The following is a 26109-nucleotide window of genomic DNA, read 5'->3' on the forward strand; positions in this document are numbered from 1 at the left end:
GTGTGTGTGTGTGTGTGTGTGTGTGTGTGTGTGTGTGTGTGTGTGTGTGTGTGTGTGTGTGTGTGTGTAATGCACGTAACTCGAGAACCGTTTGCCCCACCGACTTCAAACACACGCGTTCCACACCCCCACAGGGAGTGCGGTGCCCGGCCTCGAGTCGGTGCCATACACCACTGTCACTGTGGTGAAAGACCACAAAAGGCCCTGGTCAGGCTCTGCCAGTGATCCTAATGATCCCATCACCTGTGCAATTTTCAGCCTCTGCCTCAGCCAATTGATTGCTATGGCAACCCCACACCTGCCAATTGATTACTTAAAGGACCACTTCACCCCTTTTCAACCTATCTTCATAATAATAGGACGGTCCTCACTAATAATCATGAAGAAAAATGGCGCAATCTTTTCTACTCTGTCTGTGTCTCATCTTCCAGTGACGTCATCGATGGGGAATACAAGCTAATAAAAACTGCAGGCTTTCTAGTCCTGAAAAGTTGCAATGCAAAAATGGAAGCCATCGTTCTCACGATAATGAAAATCTAAACATTGTTTAAAAAATAATCTGCCTAATGATGATGATGATGCCTCACTGGAAGACTGTTTCTAAACTGCCCACAGCCCTCCTATGAGACACAGACTGAGTAGAAAGAAATCGTGCCATTTTATCATGATTATTAGTGAGGACCTATTATATGAAGATAGGTTGAAGTGGTCCTTTAACCAATCCACTCTTCACAGTCAGTTTGCACTCTTCAGGCACAGGCAGACAGACAGATACAGCTAGATCTCCATATACAGTATGGGCACAAAAGGGACACAGACAGACCGGGTGCTATTTGACAACGGATATTATTAGGTTCCCAATGAGACTCACTGCTCCCAGTCAGTCATACACCATGCCCCTCTGAGACTCACTGCTCCCAGTCAGTCATACACCATGCCCCTCTGAGACTCACTGCTCCCAGTCAGAGACCATGCCCCTCTGAGACTCACTGCTCCCAGTCAGGCATACACCATGCCCCTCTGAGACTCACTGCTCCCAGTCAGGCATACACCATGCCCCTCTGAGACTCACTGCTCCCAGTCAGTCATACACCATGCCCCTCTGAGACTCACTGCTCCCAGTCAGTCATACACCATGCCCCTCTGAGACTCACTGCTCCCAGTCAGTCATACACCATGCCCCTCTGAGACTCACTGCTCCCAGTCAGGCATACACCATGCCCCTCTGAGACTCACTGCTCCCAGTCAGTCATACACCATGCCCCTCTGAGACTCACTGCTCCCAGTCAGTCATACACCATGCCCCTCTGAGACTCACTGCTCCCAGTCAGTCATACACCATGCCCCTCTGAGACTCACTGCTCCCAGTCAGTCATACACCATGCCCCTCTGAGACTCACTGCTCCCAGTCAGTCATACACCATGCCCCTCTGAGACTCACTGCTCCCAGTCAGTCATACACCATGCCCCTCTGAGACTCACTGCTCCCAGTCAGGCATACACCATGCCCCTCTGAGACTCACTGCTCCCAGTCAGTCATACACCATGCCCCTCTGAGACTCACTGCTCCCAGTCAGTCATACACCATGCCCCTCTGAGACTCACTGCTCCCAGTCAGTCATACACCATGCCCCTCTGAGACTCACTGCTCCCAGTCAGTCATACACCATGCCCCTCTGAGACTCACTGCTCCCAGTCAGTCATACACCATGCCCCTCTGAGACTCACTGCTCCCAGTCAGTCATACACCATGCCCCTCTGAGACTCACTGCTCCCAGTCAGTCATACACCATGCCCCTCTGAGACTCACTGCTCCCAGGCAGGCATACACCATGCCCCTCTGAGACTCACTGCTCCCAGTCAGTCATACACCATGCCCCCTCTGAGACTCACTGCTCCCAGTCAGTCATACACCATGCCCCTCTGAGACTCACTGCTCCCAGTCAGGCATACACCATGCCCCTCTGAGACTCACTGCTCCCAGTCAGTCATACACCATGCCCCTCTGAGACTCACTGCTCCCAGTCATACACCATGCCCCTCTGAGACTCACTGCTCCCAGTCAGTCATACACCATGCCCCCTCTGAGACTCACTGCTCCCAGGCAGCGAGAGAGAGCAGCTGCCTTCAACCCGTCCGTGGCGTGCACGGCTGCTTTTCATCAGTGGCGAGAGAGAGAGAGAGAGAGAGAGAGAGAGCGAGCGCGCGGTGGGACTCAAAGCCTCCACACCAGATCAGATCCATCATTAGTAGCACCACAGGTCTGGAGGAGCAACATGGAGGACGAGGCGGTTTGCTACAGTCGACCACACAGACACTCTTCCCCGGCCAAAGAAACAGCCATCCTGCCGATCCAAAGCCCAGCCATGACGCATTGGCTTATCCACAGTGCCTTGTGGCAGTAATTATGGACTTGTTTCATTTGACTTAATTCCTGCATCTTTCTTTCCCCACTTTGAGATTGGATTACTGTTTGATTGTTGATAATTTGTCCCAATTGATTGCACACACACACACACACACACACACACACACACACACACACACACACACACACACCTCTCTAATAGACAGAAAAGTCTCTCTCTCTCTCCCCCCAATTCAATTCAATGGATCTTTATTGGCATGAGAAAAACGTACGTTTACATTGCCAAAGCAAAAGTGGAACAAGACAATCAAAATAAACAAAAAATAAATATTGAATATAAATGGGAATTAAATAAAGGTGTAAACAGAGCTTTGTTACATTAACACACAACTATAAAAAAAAAAAAAGATTGTGCATTTTCTAGTCAGATAGTTATACATCCATATAGGAGTTGACAGCAGTAATTTAATGTTCTAATAGCTTTGGACATATGAATCCATAGTAGAAGGTGCAAATAATGAGTAAATGACGATCATATTCCTATAAAAAAATCATGTAACTGTTCCTCAAACAAATGCCACATGCATTGCGCAACCTCACATAAACGTGTGTATACTGTGTGCGCACAACCCCACGCACGCACGCACGCACGCACGCACACACACACACACACACACAGTATTAGGCTATAACATTCCAGTGTTCCATGGTGGGAATCTTACACGCAAACATCAGAAAGCAGAACTGAGAAGGACTGTGTGAGGGTGTGCCCTGGATATTATTTCACGTTGGTCTTCAATGTTACAGACAGACAGAATTCAATTTGATTCAAAGCAGCTTTACTGGCACGAGAACATTGCCAAAGCAAGTGTCAAAATACAATAAAAACAGTTGAAAATGGGGAAATGTCACTCACACTCACACACACACACACACCCTTGAAAAATATCCTGAAAGTCCACGGCCACAAACAACGGACGATAAAACAGACCATAATATACGATAAATAAGTATAGTATTTCAGTCGAGTCTGCGTTCTGAATCCTTTTTGCACAAGGAAATGACATTTTGCAGTGAGTGAAGTAGAATTTGTCCATTTTTGCACACTCTCAGAGTCACCGTGACACTGGCTGAGTATTTTAGAGTGCAGTCAGTGGTTCTCAACCTTTTCTGTGACTCACCCTGACAAGCACTTGGGCATTAAGAGTTGGGGCATTATTTTTAGTTTAACCCCCCCCCCTTTGCTGTTATTTGGGGACCCCCCCTTACTGCTATCTGGGGACCCCCCCTTACTGCTATCTGGGGACCCCCCCTTACTGCTATCTGGGGACCCCCCCTTACTGCTATCTGGGGACCCCCCCCCCCCCTCAAGGTGAGAGGACCCACAGGTTAAGAACCACTGTTCTAGTTCTAGTACAGAGAGTTCTTCTTGAGAGACACCATTAACCCAGGATCACTTCTACTGTATCACACGGCGAGGCAGCAGACAGGCAGATGGCTGCCATATGAAAATATGATATGCATTATTATTAAATTCCATTGGTCCTGACTCCGCTCCAATGTCCTAAACCTTCATTCTGCACCCTTTAAAACTCATTGACCGCCAGCAGCCCCCATCCAGCGCCAGCCACCTAACTCTATGGGCCAGTCTCTGACATTGGAAGTAAAGTCGATTTGGCCGGAAACGGCGAGTCAAGGAAGGAAAGATCTGCTGCGTAACATGCCCCGCGAGGAAAGATCTGCTGTGTGACATACTTTTTGTGAGAAATCGTTTAGAGAAATGAGACGAAAATCAAGCTTGTTTTATCTAAAAAAAAGAATCCGAGATATTAGCGTTCTAAAATCTGCGTCCCCATTGACAGCAAAAAAACATTCCACAAGACCAGCTGAGCGCACAGTTGGTCACGTCATAGACCGTCCGTGACGCTTATACGCCTGTGCTCCGCGGCCGCGGTACTTCACCGGTCCAACCCAGCTGATACGACACCGGTCCTACCCGTGCATGTTCAACCCAGCTCTGATACGTCACCGACCCCAACCCTGTGTTTTCAACCCAGCTCTGATACGTCACCGAACCCCAACCCTGTGTTTTCAACCCAGCTCTGATACGTCACCGAACCCCAACCCTGTGTTTTCAACCCAGCTCTGATACGTCACCGACCCCAACCCTGTGTTTTCAACCCAGCTCTGATACGTCACCGAACCCCAACCCTGTGTTTTCAACCCAGCTTTGTGGTTTCCCTTTCCATGATGCGACGGCCCGAGGATACGCACGGACAGCAGACACACCACATTCACCCAGAAACAACAACATGGTCAGTGTGACCAAAGACACATGTACGCTTTGTGTGTGTGCGTCTCTCACTCGGACACACGACATTCACAAAGAAACGACAACAACGCCGCGGACCACATGGCGTTAAGACGCGAGCGCGCCACAGGCCCCGCGAGATTCTAGGGGAGATACCAGGTTTATTTCACCGACCCGACAACAATGACGCACGCGTCTTCTTTCCTCTGTTCTGGCGAGCTGCTCCTCAGTCATCTGCAGGAGGCCTGCAGTCCAGCCAGGATCACTTCAATCACTCCACAGTTCCTCTTCCTAGCTTGCTCATTTCCATATGTTGCTCTTTTTCCCCTCTGTATCACTCCTTCCTCTCCCGCGCATTCTTCCCCTCTCTCCTCCCCTCCATATACTCAGCCCCCATCCTCTCTCATTTGCCGTCCATTACGTTATGCTTTAGCTATTGAAAAATAGCAGATCTACAATCTCATAGCGCACCACCGAGTGGAAAAATCGAAGAACGACTGACATAGAAACATAGCTTTTTCAGAAAACTGTCAGGATGTAGAAGACAATTTTAGAATCTGATCTCAGGTCAAAATGGGTTAATATCTATGGTCTTACTGAGACAACATGTAGTCCAGGAAGTAAGTGAGCCCAGTGTCCATGACATAATGGACACTTTGAAATACTGAAATATCTAAACACACATATTATTACCCACATAAAAACCCCAGGAAAGTGTTTCTTGTCTCCCAAACATCATTAAAATAAGATCTGGTTGCAGCAAAATGTTTGAATGAATGAACCATTGTAAAGCGCTTTAAGCACTTGGAAAAGCGCTATTAAAAATATGGACCACCATGTGATGAGATTTAGTCTCTCTCAGACCCAAAACAAATGTATGTTCTGTTTTCGTTGGATAAGATTTTGTCTACAATTCCATGCTTTTGGCAAACGTTGATCAAAATAACATTCGTTTTACATTCGCTAATTCTGTGGAATTCTTGTAAATGAAGTAGTGCAGAAAACAATAATGTAACTCTTGAGAGCGTAAAATGAAACCAAATGGACCCATTACCTGTCCATTTGGTTACCAACTCTCCCTCATTTAGCATGTGGACCACCTGGAACCCCCTCAAGGACCACACTGGTTGAAAACCACTGCCTTATACGTACCAACCCCCCTTTCTTAGTCTATGTCCTTTCTATGTCATGTCTTTAATTGTTCTCCAACGTATAATATAAAGATGAATGAAAAGATAATGAATTGCATTTTTTATAGCGCTTTTCTATGCACTACATGCCTACTCAAAGCGCTTACAATGGTTCATTCATTCATACATTTGGAGGTGAAGCGGCGAACAGTCGACGCCAGCGTCCTCACTTCCCACATTCACACACCAATGGTGGCGAGCTAACACCGACCGACTCATTGGAGGCAATGTAGGGTTCAGTGTCTTGCCCAAGGACACTTCGACATGTGGACAGGAGGAGGAGCCGGGATTCGAACCGCCGACCCAGGGGTCATTGGACGACCTGCTCTACCTCCTGATCCACAGGGATCATTGGACGACCTGCTCTACCTCCTGAGCCACAGCCGCCCCCAAACAGAACAGAAAATGATACCGAATGTGAAGCAAAGACACACAAAAAGATGGAGTGAGTGGAGAACGGGGCCTTTTGGGGTCTGCACGAGACCACGTATATGCAGATATTGTTATTATTATTATTTCATAATGTCAGCCAACAGGCAAGCTCTGTGTGCCTTGCTCGGAAAAAGGAGTGCGTGAGTGCAAACGAGTGTGTAGTAGTATAGTATAAGAGAAACATGCTTTGATTTATGAAAAAGAAGGAATCAGGGTGACAGGGTGAAAAACCAAGAGGAATTCCTCGTGAAATGTTTAGATGTATTTTTTTTATATATTTTTGCCTGACCAGGACCTTCATGGGTAAAACAAATTCCGTTCTGTGCTCGTATGGAATGACAATAAAACTCATTGAACCTCCGAGATACAACAAGAGGACGAGAGGACGAGAGAGAGACAGAGAGAGAGAGAGAGAGAGAGAGAGAGAGAGAGAGAGAGAGAGAAACTGAAAAAGAGATAACGACAAAGCAGTGTTAAACACTAGCATGTGTGTGTGTGTGTGTGTGTGTGTGTGTGTGTGTGTGTGTGTGTGTGTGTGTGTGTGTGTGTGTGTGTGTGTGTTGTATTGTGAGTGTGTGTGCGTGTGGGGTGTATTGTGTGTGTGTGGAAACATATGGCCACCATTAACAATTTTGGGATTCTGGAGTGTTTTTTCTTCCATTCGCCCTCTCTCTATATTACACCAATACACAGTATACAGCTCTCAGAACATACAGATACATATTCTGACGTGCACTGCATGCACATAGACACACGTGCACCCCCCACACACACACACACACTCTTCAACCTCTGACCACGAGATTTGTACACAACCACGACACGTACACACTTGGCCCGCTCTACGTTCCCGCATGTTTCCGCCATCACCCCGCCACGCTCTGACATACATACAGTAAACACACACACACACACACACACACACACACACACACAGAGAAAGAACGTGCATGCAAGCCCAAAAATGTGCACAGCACGGCCGGTCACAAATATTTGTTAGTTGAAGCCGTATGAACAAAGGCTCTCTGTGCAAATGTTTGATAAACGTCTGCCAGAATGAGGTGAACCGATTTTGTGTTATTTTGTTTCAGATTAGCTGGTGGAATCTGGCCTAATGGAGTCTGGAGAGGCCACGTGGTGCCGTGTTACAGAGTAGAGAATACACAGTGAAACAATGGTGGCAGAGACTGCCACCATTGTTTCAGTCTCTGTCCATTCATGGCCTGATGTCGAAATTTAAAAAATGTCTTCAAAATCCCGACAGTTTTCTGAAAAACCTTGTGTTTCTGTATCAGTGGTGCTCAATATTTCATGTCAAGGACCCCACAAATTATATGTAATATGCCTCCGCATCTGAAAATATGTAGGTCCAGGTACCTCCCCAGAAGCAAAGATTTGAGTTAAAATGTTCACTCTGTGATAATATATATTCAAAGATTTGAGGCACATTTTCACGATTTTTCAAAAATAGCAGACCTACAAGTTCTTGTGATCAGAGCTTGTAGATCTGCTATTTTGCAATAGCTAAAGTATAACATGCTTTAAAACACCAAAAGGGGTTCCCGCCCAAAATGGGTTAAGGAGCAAAAAATGCAAAATTAACCTTTTTTACAACCAATTTCAAAATTAAAGAGCACCAGAAAATATTTTAGGAGCACGCACCAAAATCTAAGGAGCACCAATATATGTAATCGATTTTGTTTTACATTCATAAAAACAATAATATAATAACGACTAAAGTAGTTAAACTGCATGCCAGAATTTAAAATGTAGTGTCCAGACTTTGACACCTCATCCATCCATCTCTTAACCCATTCTGAACGGGCACCCATTTTGGTGTCAGCATCATGTCGTGCTTTAGCTATTTAAAAATAGCAGATCTACAAGCTCATATCGCGCCACCGAGTGGCGCGATACGAGCTTGTAGGTCTGCTATTTTTGAAGAAATCGAACAACGACTGACATTTTTTAGAATCTGATCTCAGGTCAGAATGGGTCAATCAGACCAGTGTGTGTCCAGTGGAAAACTCGTATGAATCTGATCTCAGGTCAGAATGGGTTAAAAGAGACGAGGCATCAAACATCTCCAGATGAGGACCCTCTGCCACACTGAGGCGTCAAACATCTCCAGATGAGGACCCTCTGCCACACTGAGGCATCAAACATCTCCAGATGAGGACCCTCTTCCACACGGAGGCATCAAACATCTCCAGATGAGGACCCTCTGCCACACTGAGGCATCAAACATCTCCAGATGAGGACCCTCTGCCACACTGAGGCATCAAACATCTCCAGATGAGGACCCTCTTCCACACTGAGGCATCAAACATCTCCAGATGAGGACCCTCTGCCACACTGAGGCATCAAACATCTCCAGATGAGGACCCTCTGCCACACTGAGGCATCAAACATCTCCAGATGAGGACCCTCTGCCATACTGAGGCATCAAACATCTCCAGATGAGGACCCTCTCTCTGCCACACTGAGGCATCAAACATCTCCAGATGAGGACCCTCTGCCACACTGAGGCATCACACATCTCCAGATGTCGACCCTCTGCCACACTGAGGCATCAAACATCTCCAGATGTCGACCCTCTTCCACACTGATTCCGGCCAATCACGTCACCGGTTTTCTTTTTTTGTGTGTGTTTTTCACCTCCAAAGCCTATTTCGATAATATAATTAGAATTATAAAAAATATTATAATTTTTTTTTTATGTAAATATAACATGGTATTTATAGCTATGCCTATAGTCTATACTCACTTCTAATCAGTGGTGGAATGTAAAAGTATCAATACTGCTGCTAACAGTGAAACACTGTTACAAATCTGGTACGGACACGTCGGACAGACAGACAGACAACATCCGCAGCCCAACAGACAACATCTGCAGACAGACAGACAGACGGACAACATCTGCAGACAGACAGACACTGACAGGAACATCCTGCACTTCTCCTGCCCGACTCACACTCGAGGGAGGAGAATGTACGTGCGTATGTGCGAGTGCGCATGCGTGGCATGTCGTGTGTGTGCGTGAGTGCGTGTGCGTGGCATGTCATGTCATGTGCGCGTGAGTACGTACGTGCGTGCGTGCGTGCATTAATGTATGTTGGGATTAGTGAAGTGCAGTGCAGAGCTGCATGGGGCAGATGTATGTTGGGGTTATAGTGAAGTGCACTGCAGAGCTGCATGGGGCAGATGTATGTTGGGGTTATAGTGAAGTGCAGTGCAGAGCTGCATGGGGCAGATGTATGTTGGGGTTATAGTGAAGTGCAGTGCAGAGCTGCATGGGGCAGATGTATGTTGGGGTTATAGTGAAGTGCAGTGCAGAGCTGCATGGGGCAGATGTATGTTGGGGTTATAGTGAAGTGCAGTGCAGAGCTGCATGGGGCAGATGTATGTTGGGGTTATAGTGAAGTGCACTGCAGAGCTGCATGGGGCAGATGTATGTTGGGGTTATAGTGAAGTGCACTGCAGAGCTGCATGGGGCAGATGTATGTTGGGGTTATAGTGAAGTGCACTGCAGAGCTGCATGGGGCAGATGTATGTTGGGGTTATAGTGAAGTGCAGTGCAGAGCTGCATGGGGCAGATGTATGTTGGGGTTATAGTGAAGTGCACTGCAGAGCTGCATGGGGCAGATGTATGTTGGGGTTATAGTGAAGTGCACTGCAGAGCTGCATGGGGCAGATGTATGTTGGGGTTATAGTGAAGTGCACTGCAGAGCTGCATGGGGCAGATGCTGGCCCTCTGTCTCCCCCACTGTTTACTGAGCTGCACGCTCCACAGCTGGTGCATCTATTAGCGGAGAGAGAGAGAGAGAGAGAGAGAGAGAGAGAGAGAGAGAGATGAACGCATGGAAGAGAGAGGTGACAATTTGAGCAGTCTGACGGAGAGAGAGAGAGATACAGAGAAATCTTTGAATATATATTCTTTCAGAGCTAAAGTTTTTAAGTCAAATCTTTGCTTCTGGTGGGGTCCCTGGAACAACATAATTATTTTCAGATGGGGGTCGGCGGGCAAATACAGATAATTCTGGGGGTCCTTGACATGGAAAAAGATATGTTTTTAGAATGGGCCTCAGTCCTAAATGAGTTAGGAGAGGTTGCAGACCCCTGGGGGTATAAGACATGAGAGCATGATACGGGGAAGACAGGAGCACTTCAATCCAGTTTGGAGTCATGGTTCTGGGGAAGAAAAACAAACGAAGTGAACAAAACGAAAAGGAGGGAAAAGGAGGGAGTCACAGAGTTATTTCAGCTGGGGGGGGGGGGGTGTACGGGGGGGGGGGGGGGGGGGGTTACCAAAAGAGGAGATAAGCGGGCTGGAGGAGGAGAAGGGGGAGGGGGGGGGGGGCTGTACGGGGGGTTGACGGTCTCGGAAACAAGGAGGAATGAGAGATAGATAGACGACGTGCATGGGAGGAGGATGAGGAGGCGTTTCTGTATGGCCAGCTGGAAGGGGTTTCGGGCAGAAATCTATGTTAATTGGAACTAAATGAACCAAATGGAACTAACGGGTCCATTTGGTTCCATGTGTATAGTCTCAGAGTTACTAAGTGACCCATAAGACAGACAGACAGACAGACAGACAGACAGACAGACAGACAGACAGACAGACAGACAGACAGACAGACAGACAGACAGACAGACAGACAGACAGACAGACATTCAAGGACAGTTTCTAGAGACAAAACATTTTGTTCTGACTGAGCACTCTTTGTGCCGTTTTCCTTTTACTCTCACGTTTCGCAATATTTTGCCGATACTGTGTGAAGTTTTGACACCTCGATCCAAATACTGTATGTTTGCTCTATCGGTCTGTTATTCATGCCTGAACGATAAGACGGGCTTTTTGGAGATAGGAAGAGGTTTGCCTCTTCCTCCTCCACGGCAGGGATTGAGACTTTGAACTTCCAAACTACATCTGACTCCTTTTCTGGAGACCTTTAAGACTATAGGTTATTGTTCCACACAGACATAAAAGCCTATTCTTTGGCACGATTTACAATGCTTAGAAAAACTGAAAAAGCTAAATAAATGCTCTCCCTGTTGGCAAATGCAGCACTTGCAAGGCAGAACGTGAACTGGAAGGGTGCTGGAACTATATGAATCAGAGGTGCTCCGATTGAACGGCCACCGATTTTCACTGAATTAGTCTACAAATGGAACCAAGTGGACCCCAACAAGCAGATCTACAAGCTCATAGCGCGCCACCGAGTGGCGCACTACGAGCTTGTAGATCGGCTGAAATATCGTGAAAATGAGGCACAAATCTTTGAACATTATTCTTTCAGAAGACTTTTATATTTTATTGGTCCTTGGCATAATATATTTTCGAATGGGGGTCCCGCAGGCTAAATCAGTGTCATTTTGGGGGTCCTTGACATGAAAAAGTTTGGGAACAAGTTGCACTACAAGGCCGCCTCTCTCTGGTCTCCATAGGCGGACAGGACCCAGAGAGAGTCTACATATATACCCCTACACCTCTCTCTCTCTGTCTCCATAGGCGGACAGGCCCCAGAGAGAGTCTACATACCCCTATACCTCTCTCTCTCTGTCTCCATAGGCGGACAGGCCGCAGAGAGAGTCTACATACCCCTACAACTCTCTCTCTCTGTCTCCATAGGCGGACAGGCCCCAGAGAGAGTCTACATACCCCTACACCTCTCTCTCTGGTCTCCATAGGCGGACAGGCCCCAGAGAGAGTCTACATACCCCTACACCTCTCTCTCTCTGTCTCCATAGGCGGACAGGCCGCAGAGAGAGTCTACATATATACCCCTACACCTCTCTCTCTCTGTCTCCATAGGCGGACAGGCCGCAGAGAGAGTCTACATACCCCTCTAGACCACTACGGACAGTGTCTGTGGCTGGCTGGGGAACGCTGCATTCCTGAGGAGCCTGTTAACATTCCTCTGGACTTATTGAATCAGCACACACAGTACAGCTGGTTCCCCGATAGATAGATAGATAGATACCGCTCGCATGCAGACGCGTAGGAGTTTGTCTGAGACAGAAAGTGCTGCCGTGCGCTTTGTTTACTCGTCGTGGTCGTTGCTGTTGTTTTGGCGACTTGTGACTGTGAGGCCAGTAGAAGAAGAAAGCACACCATGGAGCTAGATCTCGCACCACCCCTTAAAACCCATTCGGACCTGAGATCAGATTCTAAAAATGTTCTTCTACATCCTGACAGTTTTCTGAAAAAGCTATGTTTCTATGTCAGTCGTTCTTCGATTTTTCAAAAATAGCAGACCTACAAGCTCGTAGCGCGCCACTCGGTGGCGCGCTATGAGCTTGTAGATCTGCTATTTTTCAATAGCTAAAGCATAACGTAATGATAACGCCAAAAGGGGTTCCCGGCCTTAACCTTTATACCTAAACTTATTATTTGCCATGTTTTACCATTTGGAAAAACCTGTTTAACTAATTTAGACCTGATTCTACAAAAGATGGCTTCTATATCCTAACAGTTTTCTGAAAAACCTATATAGTTTCTATATCAGTTGGTGCTCAACCTTTTTTCATGTTAAGGACCCCCAGAAATAATTCTGTATTTGGCTGCAGACCTGCATCTGAAAATATGTAGTTCCAGGGACGACCTCCCAGAAGCAAAGATTTGAGTTAAAAACGTTCGCTCTGAAAGAATATATATTCAAAGATTTGTGCCACATTTTTTAATTACAAATGGTTGAAAATCACTGCCACGAGCCGTAAAAACTTCTCTTATGGGGCTCCCTGGCATATCTTTTCAAATGGGGGCTAATTAGTGTCAATGTGGGGGTCCTTGACAGTCTCAGCCATAGTCCAGCAAAGCCAGCGGAAGGACTCCACTTTCCCATTTACCAGTCCAGTACTGGAACTCAACAACTGTAACAGTTTGACTCGTACGTACGTACGGTACGTACGTACGGTACTGGTGGCTTTCTCAGCTGGAGTCCAAAGTTTGGAGTCCAGCTGTAACAACAGTAGAATATCTGTCGAATGAAACTATGAGTATACACTATAGAGTGCTATGTCTAATTAATATGCTATCTAAATCACACACGTTTAGCCTTTGTCTGTGCCTGTAAGGTCGTTGAGGCTACGGGCTGATGTCAGTCCATATCACTCTGCATAGTGTCTGATGAAACAGCATGAACAAAAAAAAACAGATACTTAATTAATTTCAACAGCAGCAGCAGGGAGGAACTGATCGTCGGATCGGAAAGAAGTCCCAACTAAGCACATCTGAGGGAAGCCCAAACGCTCCAACCCCCCCCCCCCCCCCACCCCCCGCTGGGAGGAAAGAGACACCCGTTAACTTAAACCAGACTTTAGGATAATGTGTGCACAAACACACACACACACACACGGGGGGGGGGGGGGGGTCGTCTCTCACCACGCTGCTCCTACACGGTGTAACTATCACCATCATTGTGCATTGTGTTCTCCTCTAGTCTGTAGTACAAGTAGAACCACTGAGCCAACACTGTCTGAATGATATCACAATACCAAGTGTTCCTACACACGCGTCACGCACGTCACGCACGCACGCACACACACACACACACGTTACGCACGCACACACACACACATTACGCACGCATGCACGCGAGCTCAAACACACACACACACACACTCACACACTCACACAGAATACCAAGCACAGAGCGAGACAAAGAACTTCTCTGCCTGACAGAGAAGATACAGCCATGCCAGAACGGGTCAATGAATGAACGAATGACATCATGGCTTAACCCTAGTGGTAAGGCAAATGTGAGTGGGTTCAAAATGTACAGCAGTTATTGGCATCAAAATGCACTTAAAGTTCCCAAAGTAGAAAGAACTCGTTATGCAGAATAAAATGTCTCATTTCATGTTTTGAAAATAGCAGATCTACAAGCTCACAGTGTGAGTGTGTCACATCGCGACGCATTGTGAGCTTGTAGATCGGCTATCTTCAAAGGGCTGAAATGTATATAGGGCTGAAGTGGTTAATGTGCGTTTTGTAATAATGATCATAATCTACAAAGTAACTAGTAACTATGGTTGTCAAATAAGTGTAGTGGAGTAAAAGTATCCTACAACATTTGCCTCTGAGATGTAGTGGAGTAGAAGTAAAACTACTAGAGTAGAAGTAAAACTGGCATACGCTCAAAAACTTAAAGAAGAAATATGTCTGCTCATTCAAGCTAAATATATAGATATAGCTCTAATCTAATCTCATGGCTTTAACTCTTTGTAAGAAAATGGACCTCTCTCAGAGATCAATAATGTTAAACCAACACACGCCAAATACCAATTATTGTATGCAACCATGCACGATTAATATACTCAGAGATTTTCAGTCTGGAAGATCAATGGGAGTCATTTATCATGAGGCCCGTGGTCGTAAAGTATTGGCACTGCTGAAGCAACACTGAAGCATTCCGTCATGCTACAGAGCACACGGATGAAACACTGAAGCATTCCGTCATGCTACAGAGCACACGGATGAAAATAGAGCTCGCCTGCTCGCTTGCCAGATCTTTTTAGGTCCTGTGGTGACGATCCAGATTTGGAGAGATTAAAAACATTTCTTGTAGAGGTGATCCAATCCATCGCTGATCGGACGATTTTCACTACAAATGATTCGATCGGTGATCTGGAGAAACCGATCTTTCCCATTCTGAACGGGAACCCCTTTTGGTGTTAGCATTATTAGCATTATGCTTTAGCTATTGATTTTTATTTATTTTTAATCGAAGAACGACTGACATGGAAACATAGCTTTTTCAGAAAATTGTCAGGATGTAGAAGAAATTTTTAGAATCTCTCAAGTCAAAATGGGTTAAGTGGTAAAAAAAAAGTCAATCGGATATGTAGTATAAGATCGTTTGCATCTTTGTGACAGGCCTAAACATTCTCTCCTTCGTCGTGGTTTTGACATATAATCATTTTGGAAATATTTGAATATTCAAAAACAATTGTTGATCGGGATCGTCTAAAAAAAACCCTGATCGGAACACGATGACATCGCCAACTCAAAGTGCCTGAGCCAACGTACACTATGTCAGTGGTGTGGTTATGGACGACACTTTGTAGTTTAATAGCTGTTGGTTCATATACTGATGGCAAACTGCCTCAGAAAAGGGAGACACCCACATTTTATATACGGTATTATGTACAGACACCAGTGTGATCCAAAATGCTTGCAAATAATGAACATTCCTAGTGAGTCATTCACTGCAACACAGCCAACATATCCATGCTTGTGAAATGAAGTTGACCAAAATATACATGTCTGTCTGTCTGTCTGTCTGTCTGTCTGTCTGCAGCAAAATATTTTCTCAGCAGCATAAAGGTCTGTTCACATAAAAAAAAGCACACACACAGACAGGACAGCTGCTATTGGCTCTGAGAGCCCCCGCCCAAGAGAGGGCCGAGACAAGAGTCTTGACCTCCACGTGGTCGCCATGGCAACCCTCGGCTCCCTGCCACGCACGCACGTACGTTAACGCGCACACACACACACACCCCTCAGCCACCATCACCACAGCGCCGTTATGTAATCGAGGAGAGAGCTGGACCTGAGCCAGACAACAATTAGATTCATTTTGTCAGTCGTGCACACACACGCGCACACGCTCTCACACACACACGCTCACACACACACACACACACACACACACACACACACACACACACACACACACACACACACACACACACACACACACCCCTCCAACAGAATCCATGCTAGCAGCTCTGTTCCAGTTGGCCCATGCAGCGGCAAAGTTTCTGCCCCCTCGTTCACACGGAGACGAGGGATCAATGCCTCCGCGGTACCGCCCGCGTGGCGGTGGTCCCCTCACGGCTGGGAAAGTGGCAGAGAGGGGAGGGCTCTGATCGGACCCTACAGACCCGCTCAGATCAGCCAACGCAGGGAAGCTGGAAGTACCTTCACTGAAGAATGTCGGGAAAACAGTCCACACGTCCCAAAATCTTCTCCCTTCTGGCTCCGAAACTATGGAATGCACTTCCCGTTGCAGTCAGAACTGCAGCCTCACTCCCAACCTTTCCGCCGTAGTCTGAAAACCCACCTCTTCAGACCCCCATCTTAGCCCGTAGCACTTGCCCTAGCCTCGACGACCTTACAGGCGTAGCCAAAGGCTCAACTTATGTAACTTAGATAGCATTTTATGTAGAGATAGCACTCTAGTGTATAGTGTATACACATTGTTTCATTATATAGATATTCCACTCTTAGGTTCTTAGCTTGCATATGAGTCTTGATGACAATTTTTTATGTATTTGATGTATTACCATGTGTTGTTCTTGCTTACTGTAAATCGCTCTGGATTAACCCATTTTGGGAGGGAACCCCTTTTGGTGTTAGCATTATGTTATGCTTTAGCTATTGAAAAATAGTAGATCTACAAGCTCGTAGCGCGCCACCGAATGGCGTGCTACGAGCTTGTAGGTCTGCTATTTTTTTAAATTCGAAGAACGACTGACATGGAAACACAGCTTTTTCAGAAAACTGTCAGGATGTAGAAGAACATTTTTAGAATCTGATCTCAGGTCAGAATGGGTTAAGACTTAAGAGAGTCTGCTAAATGCCTAAAATGAGCAGATGACGGGCCAAGGTCCGAGGCTGTGAAGTAGAGGCCAGAGGGGAGCAGCCCCTGGCGGGCAGACATACTGTACATGCAGAAAGGCAGGTATTATTTCAAAGACGACGTGACGCATGCAGGAACCACAGACCTGCACACAGACATGGAGGTGTGGTAGGCACACACACACACAAACACACACGCACACGCACACGCACACACAGGAGATCAAAGAGAAGGAAGACCTGTAGGACGGTCATGGGGGGGGGGGGGGGGCTGCATGGTATTCTCTGATAATAAATAGCTGTATTGGTATCCATGACAACGCTGCACACACCTCTCTGCATCAGGAGGAGCAGTGTGGACAGAAAAGAGAACAGAGAACAGTGGAGAGACATTCACACTGAACAGAGAGAGAGAGACATTTAAACTAAAGAGAGAGAGAGAGAGAGAGAGAGAGAGAGAGAGAGAGAGAGAGAGAGAGAGAGAGAGAGAGAGAGAGAGAGAGAGAGAGAGAGAGAGAGAGAGAGAGAGAGAGAGAGAGATACATTCACACTGAACAGAGACCTACTGAGAGAGACATTCACACTGAACAGAGAGAGAGAGAGAGAGAGAGAGAGAGAGAGAGAGAGATAAGATACATATGCACTCAACAGAGAGAGACATTCACATTAAACAGAGATACATACTGAGAGAGAGAGCTCTGGTCAAGTCCAATCCGGCTAATCACTTGTTGTGGCGTCCTCAATTGTTTTCCTCAATTCCATGCTCAGCCAATCAAATCATCGCTAGTATGGGGTGCATACAAACACACAAAGCTGGGCATGGGAGGGTCTGGCGCCCCTCAAAAAGAACCCACACAGATCAGTATTACTGTACTTGTGAGCACATCAGCATGTTGGGACTGTGATTTAGGTTGCATGGTACTGTTGCATGGTGGGAGATCTTCCTCTTTGGAGGAGAAGCATCATCACATACCACACGGTCCATGGCCTGTACATCTTAGACTTCAGTCCTAGTCTGAAGACCTTATGCAAGCTGGCAGTTATTCAGTACTATCTGGAACAGTCTGAACTCCCACACGACATCAGGTGGGAAGTGGCTGCCATGACAACCAACAGCCAATAGAAAAGTCAGCCCACAAAAAAGTAGGAAACAACTTAAGAGGAAAGATCACACTTGTGTGAAGTGAAAGAATCAGTGGTGGAATAATGTTGTACTTGAGTACAAGTATCAATACTGCACTGATCTGTTACAAGTAAAAGTCCGGTATTCAAAATGTACTTGAGTACAAAGTACAAAAGTATTGGACTCAATATGTAAAGTACCAATAGTAAAAAGCTTGTAGGTCTGCTATTTTGAAAAATCGAAGAACCACGGACATACTAGAAACATAGCTTTTTCAGAAAACTGTCAGGATGTAGAAGAAATTTTTAGAATCTGATCTCAGGTCAAAATGGGTTAAATGCTAGTTTGTTGGAACTTTGTTGGAGTTGGAAACAGTCTGTTGGAGTTGGAAAGAGTCTGTTGGAGTTGGAAACAGTCTGTTGGAGTAGGAAACAGTCTGTTGGAGTTGGACACAGTCTGTTGGAGTTGGACACAGTCTGTTGGAGTAGGAAAACAGTCTGTTGGAGTTGGACACAGTCTGTTGGAGTAGGAAACAGTCTGTTGGAGTTGGACACAGTCTGTTGGAGTAGGAAACAGTCTGTTGGAGTTGGACACAGTCTGTTGGAGTTGGACACAGTCTGTTGGAGTTGGACACAGTCTGTTGGAGTAGGAAACAGTCTGTTGGAGTTGGACACAGTCTGTTGGAGTAGGAAACAGTCTGTTGGAGTTGTTAAGAGAGTGTTTGGGTGGAGAGGGGCCTTCCTCACCTTGTACCCGGCGTGGGTCCTGCTCTTAGCGAGCGGCGTGGTGGAGCACAGCTCGATGGCCTCAGGCTCGTGGAAGATGACCGTGGGGAGAGGATCCTTCCTCAGTGTCAGCACGTTCAGCTTGGTCTTCAGCATGGTCTGAAAGTGCTGCAGAGAGAGAGATCAAACCAGAGTCATCTTTATTGTCACATCACAGTTTTACAAGTTAAAAAAAGTGTGTGAAATGTGTTTTTGTGCATAGTTTCCATCGTGTCATTTTTCAAAGAAAACTAAGAAAGGGAAGAAGAGAGAGAGGTGTGTGTGTGTGTGTGTGTGTGTGTGTGTGTGTGTGTGTGTGTGTGTGTGTGTGTGTGTGTGTGTGTGGTACATGTACAAAAAGTACATGTAAAGGGTCTCAGATATTTAGAAGCTTGTTTCACAAACGGCACAGTCATAGTACGGTATTAGCTTATTTACACACACAGAGAGAGAGGGAGAGTGAGAGAGAAACCGAGAGAGAGAGAGAGCGATACAACATATCTGAAATTTCTATCAAATCTACACTTGTCTTTTTGGCTGCAACATTTCCAGATGTTTTCGTGATCCCTACACGGGGGAGGGGGGTAGTTGATGGTCCATTCTTTAGCTCTCTTGGTATGACAACTTAATCGAAAAGAAGTAAAAGATGGATGTTTGTTTCACAAACGGCACAGTCATAGTACGGTATTAGCTTATTTACACACACAGAGAGAGAGGGAGAGAGAGAGAGAAACCGGGAGAAAGAGAGAGAGAGACAGACAGACAGACAGACAGACAGACAGACAGACAGACAGACAGACAGACAGACAGACAGACAGACAGACAGACAGACAGACAGACAGACAGACAGACAGACAGACAAAGAGCAACACATAATTACTAGCTATTCAGGGCAGCAGGTACGGACAGAGAGAGAGAGAGAGAGAGAGAGAGAGAGGGAGGGAGAGGTAGAAGGAGAGGGAGAGAGGGAGAGAGTGTACTACTATTTGTGGGACCTTTTGCTGCCTACGGTATGTTTGAACAGTAATATGTACAGTATGTAGAGTTGGCTGCAGTACAGTATAGGCACAGACACGTGCAGCTCAGTGTGAAATTAATAGTGAGCTTTTACACTCAGCTTTGCAATAATGTAGCAAAAATGCTTCCTGCTGCTGAATACTGTCTGAACATACCGTATTCCTATATATAGGGTAGTCAAGTGGATCTTGTGGAACTGGATTAAATGGATATAGGGACGGTAATTTATTTTTCACCCTGAAAAGGCAAGTTCAGTGATTTTGGCGCGACGCGTGCACACGGATGCAGATCTGTTTGTAAACAAACTCACAGAGCGACAGGCAGCTAAGCTCATGGCTTATTCTAACCTTTAATGTTTTCAGATACATATTTTAGCGTGCTGCTGAAGTTCAAACCCAGTAATACACTGTCTGGAGGATGTCATCTTGACCGGGATTAAAAACGGAGGATTTCTGTAATCAGTAGCAGCTGTGTTTGGACGGACGAGCAGATATGGGAATCAAACAGGTGAATTTAATCAAGCTTCATGTGTACCTCTACACGTCGTCATGCAGCACGTTTTCATTCAAAGGAAGTAATTAAAATTTGATTTGTATAGTCTTTTGATATAAAAATACACAGAAATGAAAAGTTTCCCATTTTTTTGGCATCCATTGTTAGGTATGGCCATATGATGACCACAGACCACAGTCTAACCACAGTCTAAAAGTGTGAAATTGTGTGTATTTTTCATTTCACTAGGTCTTTAAGACGGAGAAGTAAGCTCTGTTATGGGACAGTAACCTAGATGGGGAAGTAAGCTCTGTTATGGGACGGTAACCTAGATGGGGAAGTAAGCTCTGTTTTGGGACAGTAACCTAGATGGGGAAGTAAGCTCTGTTATGGGACGGTAACCTACACTAGATGGGGAAGTAAGCTCTGTTATGGGACAGTAACCTACACTAGATGGGGAAGTAAGCTCTGTTTTGGGACAGTAACCTACACTAGATGGGGAAGTAAGCTCTGTTTTGGGACGGTAACCTAAACTAGATGGGGAAGTAAGCTCTGTTTTGGGACAGTAACCTACAGTAGATGGGGAAGTAAGCTTTGTTTTGGGACGGTAACCTACACTAGATGGGGAAGTAAGCTCTGTTTTGGGACAGTAACCTACACTAGATGGGGAAGTAAGCTCTGTTTTGGGACGGTAACCTACACTAGATGGGGAAGTAAGCTCTGTTTTGGGACAGTAACCTACACTAGATGGGGAAGTAAGCTTTGTTTTGGGACAGTAACCTACACTAGATGGGGAAGTAAGCTCTGTTTTGGGATGGTAACCTACACTAGATGGGGAAGTAAGCTTTGTTTTGGGACAGTAACCTACACTAGATGGGGAAGTAAGCTCTGTTTTGGGACAGTAACCTACACTAGATGGGGAAGTAAGCTTTGTTTTGGGACAGTAACCTACACTAGATGGGGAAGTAAGCTCTGTTTTGGGACAGTAACCTACACTAGATGGGGAAGTAAGCTTTGTTTTGGGACAGTAACCTACACTAGATGGGGAAGTAAGCTCTGTTTTGGGACAGTAACCTACACTAGATGGGGAAGTAAGCTCTGTTTTGGGACGGTAACCTACACTAGATGGGGAAGTAAGCTCTGTTTTGGGACAGTAACCTACAGTAGACTGGGAACTGTTGTAGCGGAATGTGGAGAGCAGACGAGAGAAGAGCTCTTCCGCCTGCGTGTGAAGCCTCCGTCAAAACAGGAGACGAGAGCCCGTCTGGCGCAAGCGCGGTCTGGTCTCGGAATCCGGAATTCAGGAATCCAGTGGCCGGGGTTTCATAAGGCCGAGCAGAACCACATGTTCGCATACGAGGCCCTCCAAGTTGTGGCCCTATGGAATTCCTGGAGCTTCCTCTAAAGTAACCACTACAAAAACCAAAAACGCCTTAATGAAATCTGGGCTCTCTCTCGATGTTGAAAATAATAAGGGCATGTAACTGGAAGCATTTCTGGCGTGCATCTGATCAGCCTGCATCCCCTCAACGGAGCACCTGTTAAATCATTATTAACCACTGTTTTACTTTACAGTCAATGGTCCTACTGTACGCGAGTAGTAATTATTGGCAAATAAATAGTACAGGCCAAGATTCCTTTTTTTTGCAGGGTGACTGTTTGTTTCAACCATGCAGTTACATTTAAGATGTTTTCAGGTCATTTAAAAAATGTAAACTGCTTATAATGAATCAGTAAATATGTAAATGGGGTTGTATTTAGATGTGCCCTGTCAGGATGTAGAAGACATTTTTAGAATCTAATCTCAGGTCAGAATGGGTTAATGGCATATACACAACATATCTGAAATTTCTATAAAATCTACACTTGTCTTTTTGGCTGCAACATTTCCAGATGTTTTCGTGATCCCTACACGGGGGGGCGGGTAGTTGATGGTCCATTCTTCAGCTCTCTTGGTATGACAACTTAATCGAAAAGAAGCAGAAGATGGATGAAACAATAAGACTACACATGTTAAAAAGTGGACTCTGAGCCATGACCTTTATGACCTTCATGACCTTTATGGGAACATAGTCCATCTTGTTCAACAGTTCAACTGTGTAAGCTACATGGTTCAATAAAGTTTAAATGACTTGAAAATAAGGTCATAAAAGGTCGTAAAAAAAAAAAAAAAAAAAAGTACAGGTGATTTTGCAGAAGCCTCGGTTCTCTTTTCCCCCCGTCCACGGTTTTCCTTTGCAGACTCAGTGATCTGGATTTTCTGTTTGACTCTCTAGTGCTTCCAGATGACGTTTCCTGTATTTTGTCATTCCTCTGAGGCTCTTCCAAAAACACTTTTTCCATGTTGGACCTGTCCTGCACATTGTCTGTTTCTCTACGCGGCATAAGGGCAGGTTTTTTTTAAGCAATGTATAAATAGGGCAATTTTCCATGAATGTTTAATCATGGTAGTCGTGTTTATTAGGCCTGACATCGAAGGGGAAAAAAAAGTCTTCTGAAAGAATATTATATTCAAAGATTTGTGCCACATTTTCACGATTTTTCAAAAATAGCAGACCTACAAGCTCGTAGCGCGCCACTCGGTGGCACGCTATGAGCTTGTAGATCTGCTATTTTTCAATAGCTAAAGCATAACATGATGCTAACACCAAAAGGGGTTCCCGCCCAAAATGGGTTAAGGCCCAGTAGGCTATACCTTTCCTCATAAATCAGAAAGAAAGAATAAAACAAGATCGTGCCTCAGATAAAACATTTTCATTCCAGACAGACCAACGTCACTAGAATGTCAGTCTAGTCACATTACAGCGGTCACTCGATCGTGTAAGGTTTGCACAGCAAGGATGGGCAACTTTGACGATGGAGAGGTCCACTATATTATCCACACTCACTCCAGAGGGCCACTATAGTTCCACACTCACTCCAGAGGGCCACTATAGTTCCACACTCACTCCAGAGGGCCACTACTGTATATTATCCACACTCACTCCAGAGGGCCACTACTGTATATTATTCACACTCACTCCAGAGGGCCACTATATTTCCACACTCACTCCAGAGGGCCACTATATTTCCACACTCACTCCAGAGGGCCACTATATTTCCACACTCACTCCAGAGGGCCACTATATTTCCACACTCACTCCAGAGGGCCAAATTGCATATTACTGTTGTAGCTCAAAAGCTTAAAACTCCTCGCAGTGCGACACGTTTTGAACTTTTGAGCCTGTAGATCAGCAATATTTGCTATATTTGAATTGAAATCCTGTTCGGATATCAACCTGCGCGCCGCATTAAGTGATGGCGGGGGGGCCGCCAGTTGCCCATGTATGCTCTATAACATTCGAAGGATTAGAGCATTAGACCCTTCCCTCAGAGGTGTCATTTCAGCAAAAGCTATGGCCAGCCTGTGAAGGCGCAGTACGCGTGCATGCGTTGTGCCTGTGAAGACGCAGTACGCGTGCTAGCGCTGTGCCTGTGGAAACACGTGTGTTTGCTGGGACAAGTGGGTGAGCTGGGACACACCAGCGACCTGCACGTCCTCTTTCACCATATCCATAAACCTGCTCTTTGGCCCTCCCCTCGTCTACTCTCGTCTGGCAGCTCCATCTTTAGCATCCTTCTCTCAATGTACTCCTCATCCCTCCTCTGCATATTATGTCCACACTCCACACCATCACACTTTCTACTCTTGGGGCGTCAGTGGGTCAGGGGGAGAGAAAACTCTGAGTCTTGATGACAATTTTTATGCATTTGATGCATTACCATGTGTTGTTCCTGCATACTGCAAGTCGCTCTGGATTAAGAGCATCTGCTAAATGCCTCGATTGTAAATTGCGTGTCATCACCACCACCAGCAGCTGACCTGTGCAGCGGGCCAGTTAACGACGCAAGACAAGACGACTTCCTCAAACTTCACCCTCTCCATTCAGAAGATTTGCATGTTATGAAGCCATCTCAACCAGTAGGTTGCTTATCAAGACCATGCAATGGTCGTCGCTGTAGTCAACCAGGCCTGCAGTACGCTATGCACTGGACAAATGTTCATGCCGTTATTTCAATAAACTAGAAATACGAGGAAATGTTATCCAACTCAATTGACTTACGACCGCCCGACAGGAGTTTTCATGTGATGCGCGGTAAGACTGCAGTGATTAGTATTATTGCCATCACCTGGGTGTGTCAGACTTGTAACTTGCCCGACGTTAAGCTGTGTATGTGTTCAACAACAACAACAACAACAACCACAACAACAACACAGCCATGCCAAATAACATGGACAGCTATGAGGTGACGAAAGCTTGCCATCCTTAGCAACGGTTGCTATAACAATTTGGATTGCCATTGGAGGAATGGCTTTTCGGGGAGGGGTTTAGCAAAGGGCTAATTGGCCCGCTCCAGAGGGGCCTGCGGTTCAGGGGACATGGCGGGAACTGGAAGAGAGCAGCAAAGCAACAAACAAGAAAGGGGAGAGACGGCAGTCTCTCAAAACGGGAAATAGGAAAAGAGGAAGAGAGAGAGAGAGAGAGAGAGCGAAGAACGAAGGGATAAATCTGGAAGACGGAGAACGGAGGATAAAAGGGGGAAAAGGCGAGGAGGTAAAGGAGTTGTGAAAGTAAAGCCACATGTGTGTAAACGCTCGCTGACCTCCGCGTCAGCACTTTACTGCTTCCTGACAGCGGCTCGCATTCCTGTGGTTCCCCCCCCCCCCCCCCCCCCCCACCCCCCACCCCCAGCACAGAGAGAGGTATGGAAGGGTGAGGGGTGATGGGGAGGGCCCCCCCCCCCCCCGAGCAGAGAGGGATGGATTTTATGATGAATTCCTGTTCTGTTCTTTAACTATATAGAAGTGTCTATTTGTACGTCTCTAAATGTTTTGATGAATTGAACAAGGTGGACGCTCTTGTAAACATTGTGTAATGCTTAATTGGGTCGTCCACTCACAGTTAACAGTCTTTGTATTGAGTTTGTGCTTGAAATGTACTGTAATTCTGCAAACTGTTTTGCATACATATTTCAATCAATCAATCAATGGAAGGGTGAGGGGTGATGGGGAGGGGGAGGGGGAGAGGGCCCCCCCCCCATGCAGCACACAGAGAGGGATGGAAGGGTGAGGGGTGATGGGGAGAGGACCCCCCCCCCAGCACACAGAGAGGGATGGAAGGGTGAGGGGTGATGGGGAGGGGGAGAGGGGAGAGGACACCCCCCCCCAGCACACAGAGAGGGATGGAAGGGTGAGGGGTGATGGGGAGAGGACCCCCCCCCCAGCACACAGAGAGGGATGGAAGGGTGAGGGGTGATGGGGAGAGGACCCCCCCATGCAGCACACAGAGAGGGATGGAAGGGTGAGGGGTGATGGGGAGGGGGAGAGGGGAGAGGACACCCCCCCCCCCCCAGCACACAGAGAGGGATGGACGGGTGAGGGGTGATGGGGAGGGGGAGAGGGGAGAGGACCCCCCCCCCCCCCCAGCACACAGAGAGGGATGGACGGGTGAGGGGTGATGGGGAGGGGGAGAGTACACCACTGCACCCTATAGTACCCTGCAGTACCCCACCCCACTCAAGTGTATAAAAAAAAGGATGGAACTTGCGGGATAACACTGGAATTCTATTCATAATATTTTCACTGTGTTTGAAATCTTTGGGTATTATTATCATTTCTCTGTTATTATTAATCTTTGGGTATACGGTATTATTATCATTTCTCTGGCCCCAAAGGTCTCCTCCTCACCTCCACTATGCTGGTGTTATTGATTCTATTTCAGACGTGAACCTCTGAGCCAGAGAGTGTTTCTCTAAGTTATACCAGCAGCAGCAACACTTTTGGTGT

The 26109-nt window shown here is 46.3% G+C and overlaps 1 protein-coding gene across 1 annotated transcript in view; it reads right to left on the reverse strand.

Annotated features, from left to right (window-relative positions):
• pid1 (phosphotyrosine interaction domain containing 1) overlaps window positions 1-26109 on the reverse strand; it is a 63720-nt gene that overhangs the window by 8922 nt on the left and 28689 nt on the right. Inside the window, exon 2 of the mRNA XM_083772901.1 lies at window positions 18756-18902. Within this exon, the coding sequence (XP_083629027.1) occupies window positions 18756-18902 (147 nt within the window). The remainder of the gene's footprint in view (window positions 1-18755; window positions 18903-26109) is intronic.

The sequence above is a fragment of the Protomyctophum parallelum genome (assembly GCF_964188405.1).
Source record: "Protomyctophum parallelum genome assembly, chromosome: 9".
Classification (NCBI taxonomy): domain Eukaryota; kingdom Metazoa; phylum Chordata; class Actinopteri; order Myctophiformes; family Myctophidae; genus Protomyctophum; species Protomyctophum parallelum.